This window comes from Danio aesculapii, chromosome 16 (genome assembly GCF_903798145.1).
Source record: "Danio aesculapii chromosome 16, fDanAes4.1, whole genome shotgun sequence".
Taxonomy (NCBI): domain Eukaryota; kingdom Metazoa; phylum Chordata; class Actinopteri; order Cypriniformes; family Danionidae; genus Danio; species Danio aesculapii.
The window spans coordinates 13264617-13277905 of record NC_079450.1 but is presented as its reverse complement, the minus strand read 5'-3'; the positions used below and the strand labels follow the sequence as shown (position 1 = coordinate 13277905).

Here is a 13289-nt window from a genome sequence, read left to right as displayed (position 1 = left end):
GTCTCACTCTAACGACTCTTCTGTCTTTTGAATCTGTCAGGTAACGTGTCACAGCGTCAGTACAGTGCTTCAATCTTTCGCTTTCACGTGTGTGCTTAGTAATTTTAGCAAAAACCTCAGGTACAGTTGGTTGGTTGTGCACCTTTTTTACCAACCAAGTTTTTTGATGCCATTATGATGACAAAGACCACTCAGTCTATTCATGCGAGTCCTGCGGAAATACTGATTGACAGGTGGTAATTTGTGTGTAACTTACCTTTATTTATTAATGATTTGGTTATGGGTAAAACAAAGACCATGCGGGTCAAGTATTTGAAACTGTAGGCTACAAATAATCAATTCGTTATGAATTAATTAATTATTCATAAATAATTAATTAATCGGCGCCAACAACGATCGTCCATCGGGATGTTTCATTAGTACGATGCCAAATTGGTCATCATTGCCCAAGCCTAATTTAAATACAGATACATTCAAATGAAAATCAATATTTACATATTTATAAGTGAATTAAAATCACTTAAAATATATAGACATCAATCAAACAGATGTTCACAAATTGGTCAACCGGTAACTGCTAGTTTCTGGCTAATATAAACACTGCCTCAGGACACATTACAGCAAGAGAGAGAAAGAGAGATACTTTTTCCCAAGCAAATAAACTGCACCCAGTGGTCAGCGTTCACTATTGCTCTTCATTACACACAAACATGCCAGGGCATCTGCTTTAATAATTAATACAAGCCCACTCTATAGTGCTGCAATAAGGGCTCTGTAATTAAAAGATTGTTACAGTCTGGGAAAAAGAGCTGTTTGCTTTACTCAAGTGCTTTATTTTCACTTTTCACAAAACCATGTCTAGCTTATGCTCGCCCTGCTGTGTCTCTGGTGGAAAACTGCGGAGGACAAGAAACACTGAAGAAAACCTAGCAAACTACACAGACTTTTAAAGTCCACCTGTAACAAAGAATAACCCCATTTGGGGGGGTTTAGTATCCATATGTTGGTCCTAAGGTTATCTATTTGCTCTAAAACAAAGACATGAATGCATTAGAAGATATACACATTAATTTAATACTTAATATGAAATAATTAAATAATGAAATCAGAAAATTAATATCCATTTTATACCCTATACTTTGTAAAGTTGTTATTTTATTAACTTGAAATTAGTTGATATTATTCCTTAATTCATTCCTTAATTCATTCATTCATTTTCTTTTAGGATTAGTCCCTTTATTAATCTGGGGTCGCCAGAGCGGAATGATCCGCCAACTTATCCAGCATATGTTTTACCCATCCCTGGGAAATATTCATGCACACTATTCACACACTACACGGGGAGAACCTGCAAACTCCACACAGAAATGCCAACTGACCCAGCCGAGGCTCAAACCAACGACCTTCTTGCTGTGAGGCGAACGTGCTACCCACTGCGCCACCGTGAAGCCTAGTTGATATTAATTATATATAATAAATAAGTATATTTAATAAATAATAATAATAATTAAAAATTTTATTAAATAAAATAATTTTTATTTAACATTTTCTGATTGATTGTAATTTTAATTAATAGTTAATCATTTTGTTTAGCATTTTTGTTAATTTTGTTATCACTAATTTGCTATTCATTCAATTAAATTAATTATTAATTATATTTAGTTAACTATAACCCTTTTTAAAAACTCCTTAACATTTTATCAACACATTTTTTCTATCTATCTATCTATCTATCTATCTATCTATCTATCTATCTATCTATCTATCTATCTATCTATCTATCTATCTATCTATCTATCTATCTATCTATCTATCTATCTATCTATCTATCTATCTATCTATCTATCTATCTCTATAAATAAGCCATAAAAAATTTATACCCAATATATTCAGATAATCCATCCATCCATCCATCCATCCATCCATCCATCCATCCATCTCCATAACAAAGCCATAAAAATACCCAATATATCCAGTTAATCTAGAGAAACAGAACAACTATCAGCCTACCTGCCTGTCATATTCTATCTTTATAGAAAAGCCATAAAAAATTAAAATAAATACCCAATATATCCAGATAATCTGAAATATCCACCCATCCATCCATCTCCATAACAAAAGCCATAAAAATACCCAATATATCCAGTTAATCTAGAGAAACAGAACAACTTTCCATCCATCCGTCCGTCTGTCTATCTATTATAATCATATTCCATAAAAAGCCATACAAATTTAAAATAAATACCCAATATATATTAAGTTAATCTGAAACATTCATCCATCCATCCATCCATCCATCCATCCATCCGTGTGTTTATCTATCTAGAGTTCAATCCTGCAAAGAAGTGCCAAGCCTTAGCTGGAATTCACCCCACAGGGGGCGCTTATGAGGGTTATATAGGGTTTAGGGTTTAGTGTTATTTGGTGTCAAAGTTTAGGATTATTTGGTGTCAAGGTTTAGGGTTATTTGGTGTTAAGGTTTAGGGTTATTTGGTGTTAAGGTTTAGGGTTATTTGGTGTTAAGGTTTAGGGTTATTTGGTGTTAAGGTTAGGGTTATTTGGTGTTATGGTTTAGGGTTATTTAGTGTTAGGGTTTAGTGTCTAGGGTTATTTAGTGTTAGGGTTTAGAGTCTAGGGTTATTTAGTGTTAGGGTTTAGTGTCTAGGGTTATTTAGTGTTAGGGTTTAGAGTCTAGGGTTATTTAGTGTTAGGGTTTAGTGTCTAGGGTTATTTAGTGTTAGGGTTTAGAGTCTAGGGTTATTTAGTGTTAGGGTTTAGTGTCTAGGGTTATTTAGTGTTAGGGTTTAGAGTCTAGGGTTATTTAGTGTTGGGGTTTAGAGTCTAGGGTTATTTAGTGTTAGGGTTTAGTGTCTAGGGTTATTTAGTGTTAGGGTTTAGTGTCTAGGGTTATTTAGTGTTAGGGTTTAGTGTCTATGGTTATTTAGTGTTAGGGTTTAGAGTCTAGGGTTATTTAGTGTTGGGGTTTAGAGTCTAGGGTTATTTAGTGTTAGGGTTTAGTGTCTAGGGTTATTTAGTGTTAGGGTTTAGTGTCTAGGGTTGTTTAGTGTTAGGGGTATTTAGTGTTTAGGGTTAAGGTCGGTCGGTCTGTCTGTCTGAACCATCCATCCATATACACTGTACACACAGCACACATGTATTGCTTTATTCAATGCATTTTCTTACAAAGCTTATGCAGTCTTAAATAGAGCATAGAGTATTACATTTTGGTGCCTTTATGTCAAGCATCCACAGTTGTGTCTATTGGATTATGGAGGAGGTCAAGAGTCCTCCTCATTCCCAGAGCAGCACCTGTCTCAGACTGCTAGACTGATCACAGCGTTCCTGTCCCAGAGGAACGTCCAAATAGAAACGTGTGAAAAAAGGAAAGGCAGCGGCTGAATGCACACGGCAGCAGGTTGGCAAACGGCACCGTCACACTATCACTATGGAGACCAGAGGAGCAGTGAGGTACAACCTTCTCATGGTAACATGCAGAAGATTTAACCTTTTACTGCAAAACACAAGTTCAGCACATAAACTGCAGGTAACACAGAGATCTCTGAAGCTGGGTGATAAGTAGATTATTCTGTTTTACTAACTTCAAAAAATTACCCAATCGCAATGTTGCAATTTGCCCATTAACTTTTCATCAATATTATTTATATTCAAAGACGCCTCTCATATAGAGAAGAAAGTAACATGCAACTGCTCAGGTGTGATTTTTTCACAGACTTCAACAGAGTGTCAAAATCTTGATGGTTCTGTGGGTCTCGTCCATCAAATCTGATCTTTATTTTGGATTCTCTATTGGATTCAAGTCGGGTGATTGGCTGGACCATTCTACAGCTTGATTTTCTTTCTCTGAAAGCATTTGAGAGTTTCCTTGAATGCGTTTTGGATCATTGTCTTGCTGAAATGTCCACCCTGGTTACATCTTCATAATTCTAATAATGTAGATGTTGGAGCGAAGCAGCTAATATTAATGTACAATGATGAAGGGCAGAGGGTTGCTGAAGAACTACTGAGATATTTCAGCTGCTGTCTGAGCTTTCACTGCCTTTCTACACCTCCCTTTTTTCATGTGTTACATTTTTTTCCCCTGTGTCATTTCTTTTGATTACTCATAACTTAATTTGTAAACTAGTTAGATTTGTTTTCATTGCACATATGTATTTCTTTGGTTGTTATCAATATCCTGAGAAAATTTCAAGTCAACCGCACCTTTAGAAATATGGTTTCTGAAAAAATGATGATGTGTTGAATGCTAATTTTCCCCACTGTATGTCATTATAGCGATTCAGATTAACTTTTCTTCCCAAGACTAAAGTAAAGATTTTAGGTTCAAACTAGGGCTGCACAATATCGTTTCAGCATCGATATCGCAATGTGATCACAATAGTCACATCACAGGATATGCAATGTTGAGTTTGGATTATAATGTATAATTTGCATGTGTTTTTGAATCTGTAACTGTATGAGGATTTCTAACAGCATCCAGTCCTAAGAAATTGTAAAATTTGTGACGTTAATAGCTATTAATTTTATTTAATTATTTTAAAAAATTTAGACTTTGCTAAATATTTTTATTTGATTATTTCATTACTGTTCCTGAATACTGTTAGGACTCCTTGGAAAACACAAAACACAGTTTATTTCATTTGTATTTATTTATTGTATTTATCTATGCACATAGATTTTTTATTAGATACACTCCCTCACAGAACCCTCCCAATCGATCTAAAATTATATATTCTTTCCAAATAGACATATTCAAGTAATCTGTTGAAACTGTGCTCATAGTCCAATATATATCGCAGCATAACAAAATATTGCAATGCTACATTTTTCAAATATCATCAAACCACCTGCAATACAATCATTCACATGCAAACGATAATTTTATTACAGGTGGGCATAGATTAATTTTTTAATCTAGATTAATCTCACTGTAATCTTGGAATTAATCTAGATTAATATGGTTCATTTGAATTCTGCCTAAGGCATTCAGAATGTGTGTGCTACCCAAATAATAAGTCTTTGAGAACGGGTTTCTCAAGCCAGGTGGCGCATTAGACCAGGGGCTCATCTCCTGTTTCCAAAATGCATCACAAACTGCTTGAGAAACTGTTCTACTATGATAATTGGTGATGAAAATAAATTATGTTGAGTAAGATGTACTTGTGTTTACTAACTGTTTATTCAGTTAAACATGAATTTTGAACAGTAGACCTACATAAGCTCGAAACAGTGATTTTTGATTACCTTAATCCGACTAACGTCATAACTGAAATAAACAGAAATGGAATTAAGAGGTTGAGTATGCATATATTGGTGGCATTATTGAAGTAAACACCGCAATCAAATTATTGCCGTCATGTAGGACTTTTTGCCATATTTCCCGACAAAATCCACACAGACGGCTGTCAGTAAAGGATTGCATGCGCGCGCGCACACCGCAAAATGCGAAAGTTTTTTTTTTCCATTTGACGCGCGTTTAAAATTCCATAACACTCTCACCAGTCCTTACTCCTTATTTGCATCTAATACCCCAGTTTGTCACGGGGGCATGAATGAAATGTTCATGAGTGAATGTGAAACTGCCGAACTGCAGTTAAAGTCACCCAAAATTACAGGAAACTCTTACATGAAAGCACTTGACTTAAATACCTTAATTATATTATTGTCTATTAAGGCAAATAACTAGATTTCGTATGTCCATGTAAGCATGGTCAATATTGTCTTCGAAGTGAGTAAAAGACCCAGAAGGCATCCTGCCGATTTGATTCAGAAGGGCACTTTTTTTTTTTATGTCAGACGGCTCACCGGTTTGACTTTCATTTGCCGTCAATCATTTTAAAAGCACCCAGTCCATTTTATTTGTATATGTTTTACTCGAACGCATTACCTCTACAGGTGCCTGATAGTTAGATGTGGAGCTAACATTGATCAGATTCACTCTAGTGAACTGCATCCATGTTAGCACGACACGTCTGACATGGTCATTACAAAATAGGAATACACACAGGTTCGAAGACTCGTTCTCGCCACCTACAGTGCAATTCGGCCAGGTACACATCCACGCTAAATTATCAAGGTGAAAGTCATCATAGCTTGCGTAGAATAGACCCAGCTCCTAACCCAACTGTGAGAATAGATTAACGGCGATATTTTTTTTTCATCGTCCAATAAGAGTCTCGCGTTAACGCAGCACGTTAACGCCGATAACGGCCCAACACTAAATTTAATATAATAAACAATTATTACAAATAATTTTTAATTTCGGTTTTCAGCTGAGAGCAATGCAAATTTTCGATATCAGCCCAGAATTTTTATTTCAGAGCATTGCTAATTAAAGCCATTTTGAATGTCTGATGATTTTTGCTATCAAGTCCAAAAAAAGCTTAGATATTTTGTGTGAACACTGTGCATATAGAGACTGAAAATCTCTATAACTCTATATTTATATTACCAAAAAATATATCTGTTTGGCTTTTAGTTTTTACTTTTATAAAACATTAAAATAGTGGTGGCTCATTGGTTATTATTGTCACCTCACAGTAAAAATGTCGCTGGTTCAAGTCCTGGCTGGATGAGTTGGCATTTCTGTGTGGAGTTTGTATGTTCACCCCGTGTTGGCGTGGGTTTCCTCTGGGGGCTCAGGTTTCCCCTATATTCCCAAGGCATGCGATATAAGTGAATTGAATAAACTAAACTGTGTTTGTGAATGAGTGTTTCCCCATACTTGGCTGCAGCTGGAAGGGCATCCGCTGCGTAAAATATATGCTGGAATATTTGGCGGTTCATTCCGCTGTGGCGTCCTCTAAAAAAGAGACTAAGCCGAAGGAAAATGAATGAATGAATGAAATAGCATGATTTAATAAACTAAAGCAACACTTTCCCATTTAAATAATGAATTTTTGTCTCAGCTCTGTCCTGTTCACCACACCGGCTCATTTCTTAATAATTTAGATGAAATTCTAAGAACGAGGACAAGAAAGCACAGTTCGCAACAGGTATTTGATTACAGAGTGTGTGTAAATATTCACATTTGACAGTGAAAAAGCACAGCCCTCAGCCAGGTGATCTCAGAGCAGCTCAAAAGCAAATTTGCAGAAGAACACCCGTTTATATTGTATAAATATTTTATGTCTCCATCTGTTCTTATTCGGTAACTAGTATTATATCAACAGCATTATATTTGAAGAATTTAAAGGTGCGACGTGTAATTACCAAACAAATATTGCAAGCACATTTACTGTGGTCAGATGGTTTAATGCTCATTTCTCTAATCTGACATCTGTTTAATGGCACCAGAGAGCTATATTCATTTAAAGGGAAGCATCATATGAATGTCTTACTTCTAGCAATCCATGCATACTTTTAGATCATTCATTAATTTTCTTTTCAGCTTGGTTCCTTTATTAATCAGGGGTCGCCACAGTGGAATGAACCACCAACTTCTCTAGCACATGTTTTATGCAGCGAATGCCCTTCCAGCTGCAACCCATCACTGGGAAACACCCATACACACACTCACTCACACACATACACTATGGCCAATTTAGCTTACTTTGCATGTCTTTGGACTTGTGGGGGAAACTGGAGCACCTGTAGGAAACCCATCCAAACACGAGGAGAACATGCAAACTCCACACAGAAATGTCAACTGAACGGGGGCCAAGACTTGAACCAGGGACCTTCTTGCTGTAATGCGACAGCTCTACTGCGTCACCCCATACTTTTAGATAATTTTTACTCTTTTTTTCCATACTGGCCTTGTTTAAAGTATGTGTGAAGCAGAAGTTGCTGCAGACCTTTAATTCAGTATGACAACGTATTCCCAACTGAAACAGATTATTGAGTAGGGGGGCGGGGTTTTATTTTTGTGCTCCTCCTCTCACCTTTCCCTGGCAGCAAACTATCTGTACGTTTAGACTGAAGGCGGCGAAAGTTCAAGTTCGCTCTGGCCGCCCTGGCGACAACGCTGTCCGCCTTCACAAAGCGTCAAAATTCGCTTCATTGATCTCATATATAAAAGAGCCATTGCAGCATATCAGCAAATCACTTACTTTCCACAAAAATAAAATGTTGCACGCCTTTTATCAAATTCATTTAACTATGGAAGATCAAGTTGTTGCGCGTGGTGTGGCTTTGCTCCGCTTATCCAATACGTCCATATGTCTGAAATATCCTGAAGCAGCAATACTGTTTTGTATTGTCGCATGAGATTCCCGCTTTAAAAAACAAAACAAAACATATATAACATTAATGCACATCAGTAACTTGCCAGTAACTTTTTTTTAATGTATGTACCTGTAAGAAAACATTGTAACTATCTGGAAATCCAGTGACCGCAATATTAAAACCCTTGGGAACAACTGTGGTCAGAACCAAAGTTCACAGGACCGTGTTCTCTGGACTCCTCTCAAGCGGTGGACTTTTACATTACGATTGCTTGCCACCGAACTGCATCCATACCTGCCAACACTCCTGTTTTTCAGACCCTTCTCCCGCCAACCTCCCGTATTGTTCGGTCTCCCGGAAAACTCCCGGAATCCCCCCCACCCCCCCACCCCACACCACAGCTTTTTGGTTTAGTCCCCATGCGCACCAACGCGCAACCATCTTCATACCTGCTCCCCAGTTCGCACGCACCTTCACCCCCGCTCTTCAGTTCACACGCATCTTCCCCCAACCCCACCACTAGATGCCACTAGTGTTACACAGTGGCCATTTTGGAAGGAAAATTCCATATTTCTTAAATAAAAACTTTAATAGTCTTTTTTTAACAGACAACACTGGAAAAACACTATGTACTATAAAAATATAATACTCCAACAAAAAGTACGGTTAATGTTATCAACATCCCATTTTGAAAGTCATGTTAATTTAACTTAACATGTCAGTATTAATATGTATTATGCCAGAGCGTAAACTATTAAATTAAAGTAATTTAAAGTAATTTCACCTAAAAGTGACAGTTTCAAGAAAACAAGTATGTTTAATATATTAAAAATTTAACTATTAAAAGTGCTGATAATCACCAGTCTATGATTGTAAGTGTTGTATTGTTGTCTTTCAGGTTGTATTTCAACTTTGATGCGCTTTTTAAATGAATAAATAAAAAACAAAGCAGCTGCTTGCTATCGCAACAGCAATAAGATCCAATGGACAGCCAATCGCTTTCACTCCAGAATGGTGGAATCGCTGGGCGCTGCTGTTGCAATGGAACGTTCTATTGAGTGTCGCCTCTTGGTGATTCAAAGCTCTTTGTCACAACTGAAAAACGAAAGAGGGCAGGACATAGTAGCTCCTCCCCTTTTTTAAAAAAGCAGCCAATAGCGTTTTGTTTCATCACACCTCTGTCAGGGAGAGTGGTTGAGCTCAAGCAAATCAAATGAAAAGCAAACGAGAAGGGGGAGGGGCATGTTAAATACTGGAGAGCATTTGATTGGTCAAGATTTGATGAAAAACTAAAGTATGAGGTGACGTAAATAAAAAAAACTGATCCATTTAATGACAAACTACAAGTTTTACATGTTTATATCAGTTTTATATCTTCTAAACTCAAATTGTCATTGTTTTGTACCACACTAACTTACAGATATCCTCGAAGACTAACATACTAATACTAACATCTAAAAACCTTTAAGACCTTTATTTAGCCTTGACAGACAAAAATGCAAATAACTAGACAACATACTGACTGACAGAGAGCTTTTCTGCCAGACTGGCATTCCTTTTATCAGCAGACGGTAAACAAAGTGCCATGGTTCCTGACTAACAATGAACAGCAGCATCTCATTGCCCTTTCACATGATTCCTGTAGCCCAGACACAAAAGCTACGTTCACACAGAGCTTTGATTCTGGAAAAACCCAATGTGTGACTGCATGCGACGCTCATAGTCCCTCTAGAGCACAGGTTAAACGCTGAGGCTATACGGTGTGAAGAGGGAAATGTCACATACCGTGGTGACTTTCTCCAGGTCAGCTTCGGATGATGTGGGAGAGAGAGGGCTGCTGGGACTGAAGGAGGGAGAGCTGCCCGCACTGGACACGTACTCCGGATCTGGAACATACAGGACCTGCAAACACGATCACAAAGTAATGCGCCAGCGACTGAATGCATGGATGCATAATAATAATAAAAAGCTGTATATAAGATAGCCTTCCATTAAAAGGTGCAGTAGGTGATTGTCTTCAGAAACATTTTTTGGTGTGCTGGTTGAAAGTCTCTTCACATTCCAATAGTATTGATTAAATTAAATGATCTAAATGTATTTATTTGTATTTTTATATTCTGGGTGAGGCATAAAACAAAAAAAAATTTTCATCCAAATAAAAATTGTCAGGCCGATAATTCCCATAATTCTGATAAGTAGCTCAAACTGTCAGCAAATGTAGATTCGTACAACTGCGCACCCGTTCGTGCAGATCCACCAATGCACGTTCACACAGGCCGCGGTCACATGGACACGAGTGACAGCGTTAAAAACTAATTCTGAATCAAAACTTTTTAAAATCCTGAATCAATATTGAAGTTATTTTTGCATGCTGGAGGAAGGACGACACCATGGCTGAAGTATTTTTTTTAGACAGGTAATGTTCTGTTTTAAAACTATTTTAGTCACACAAAGCTGATGTAGATTGGGTTGTGTTATGAATGGGTTATAAACACAAAAGTGTTGCTCAGCAACTGAAATCTTCCGGCAAACGATACATGAGACAATTTTCAGTTTCATAAGGGACATAATGTAGATTTTTTTTTAGTTTAACAGCAAAACAGAAATTAATGGCGTTAGTACGCCTAGCCTGCTTTACTGAGCTGAAGTTGGTTTTATATTCACATTGGTTCATTTTTGAACATTGACAGCCTGTGACGCGCTCCCTATATTGTTTACCATGTTACTCTGAATATTCGGTCTGAAATAGCATGTAGCATGTGGTTTAGTGGCCAACCACTAAGCATACAATAGTCGATTTGGGACAGCGCGTGTGGGAGAGCGAGACTGATAGAGTGATGACAAGTTTTGCTTGCTAACCACACAACTAAATCATGCTAGATATGATACAGTTTTCTTGTTTGTAATTGTGGTATTATAAAGTACCATCAACCTTTCTAACTGGCGAATGACATGATCTAGTGGGTCACTGTCATATTTAATGTGCATTTTCGTGAGTTCAGGAGGTGTTGCTTTGGACGACAGGGGAGGGATTGTACTTGAAAGACATTATGCTAACTGGTGAGCACTGCAAAAGGTAAACAAGAAAAACGATTTATATATTTATATATAATTATAAACTATTTATTTATTTTTATTTATTTCATTGTTTTGTGTATTTTTTCAACCTAGATTTTCTTTCTTTCGGATCTTTTGTAAAGGATCTGCAAAAAATAAACAAGAAAAATAAATATATATATATATATATATATGCAGTTGAAGTCAGAATTATTAGCCCCCCTGAATTATTAGCCCCCCTTTTTATTTTTCCCCCCAATTTCTGTTTAACATGGAGAACAGATGATGACAGTAAATAATATTTGACTAGATAATTTTCAAGAGAATTCTTTACAGCTTAAAGTGACATTTAAAGGCTTAACTAGGTTAATTAGGTTAAGTAGGCAGGTTAGGGTAATTAGGCAAGTTTTTGTTTAACAATAGTTTGTTCTGTAGACTACCGAATAAATATATAGCTTAAAGGGGTTAAAAACGTTGACCTTAAAATGGATTTTAAAAAACTAAAAACTGCTTTTATTCTCGCCAAAAAAAACGAAACAAATAAGACTTTCTCCAGAAGAAAAAAATATTATCAGAAATACTCCGAAAATTTCCTCGCTCTGTTAAACATGATTTGGAAAATATTCAAGAAGGAAAAAAAAAAAAAGTGGAGGGGGGGGGGGGGGGGGGGATATAATTCTGACCTCAACTGTGTATGTATGTATGTATCTATATATATATATAAACCTATTTTTTACTTATTTATTTAATTGTTTTGTTTATTTTTTTTCTTTCTTTCGATTCTTTTCTAGAGGATCTAAAAAAATAACAAGAAAATAAATAAACAAATAAATACAAAAATGAGGTATAGATAATTTGATACTGAATTTCATCTTAGACTTATTTTAATTAAGGCTATCAAAAGATAAAACAACCAACCAAACAACCTATCAACCAGTAAAAAACTAACCATTTCCAATCAGTTCCAAAGTTGTTCTGCATCACCATCACTTATTATTTTAAACACTCCCATGTCTGACAAAGTTTCAAACCAAGTCTTAAAGTTAAACTCATTACTCAGACCATCTCTCCTGGTGCACCTCAGATCTCAGAGCAGTAAACAGGGCTCTTCTGGTGTTGAGTTGCAGCCAGTATAGTCCATGCGGAGGGCATGTTCAGCAGTCCAAACACTGTGAAGTACTAAACTAATGGAAGAACCGCAGAGTTTACCCACGTGACCCACACTGAGAGCCCTTCAGCTGTACTGCATCAGGCAGCCATGGGCATCTCCAGTGCCTGACTCTGTCTATTACCCTCTCATTACTGCACTCGCTGCCATGTGCATATCAACCATCCTGACTTCAGCTTTGCTTAACACTCATTTGTGAGGAGATGATGAAGCAACGCTGTTTAGCAAGAGATCTTTCATAAGTGCTCGAGCTCTGCCTGGAAGAGAGAAGTCATTAATCACTATATCTATCTGAGAGACATCATCTGGTTAAATGTCATATCAGCCAATAATTGATATGCTGTTGCACTATATTAAACAGTGAGCGATTGATTCTTTGTCTAACGCCTGGCAGAGATCTAATGGCGAGGGAGTGAAGCGTCGTAATGAAAGTCTGAAGAGAAATGCTGCTGTGAGTTTAGTACAGAGAGTGATGTTTTGAATGCTGCGGTCAATGCTAAATGACATTTGCAATGTTTGTACTCATGTAATCAAATGGATTTGGCAGCAAAGCTTTTGAAGTTTTGAAAAATATTTAATTTCAACCAATGGCAACTTGTGGCAAAATAAAATTAAATAAACAAATAAATAAAAGGAAATTAAAAATAAAATTAAATAAAATGAAAAATTAAATAAAATATGCAGCACGGTGGCACAGTGGGTAGAATAATCGCCTCACAGCAAGAATAAAGGGACTAAGTTAAAAAGAAGATGAATAAAATTAATAAAATAAAATGAAAAATACATCTAAATAAAAACAATAAACTAAAATAAAAAAAATAAATGAAATGAAAATAAAAATAAAATTTTCATTTACAACAAAACAAAAACGGGATTAGCT

General features: G+C 36.5%; 1 protein-coding gene across 4 annotated transcripts in view; it reads right to left on the bottom strand.

Moving 5' to 3' along the window:
* oxr1a (oxidation resistance 1a) overlaps positions 1-13289 on the bottom strand; it is a 305739-nt gene that overhangs the window by 68120 nt on the left and 224330 nt on the right. For all 4 annotated transcript variants that reach the window (XM_056474694.1, XM_056474693.1, XM_056474695.1 and 1 more), the window contains one exon: positions 9970-10086. In XM_056474694.1, the coding sequence (XP_056330669.1) occupies positions 9970-10086 (117 nt within the window). The remainder of the gene's footprint in view (positions 1-9969; positions 10087-13289) is intronic.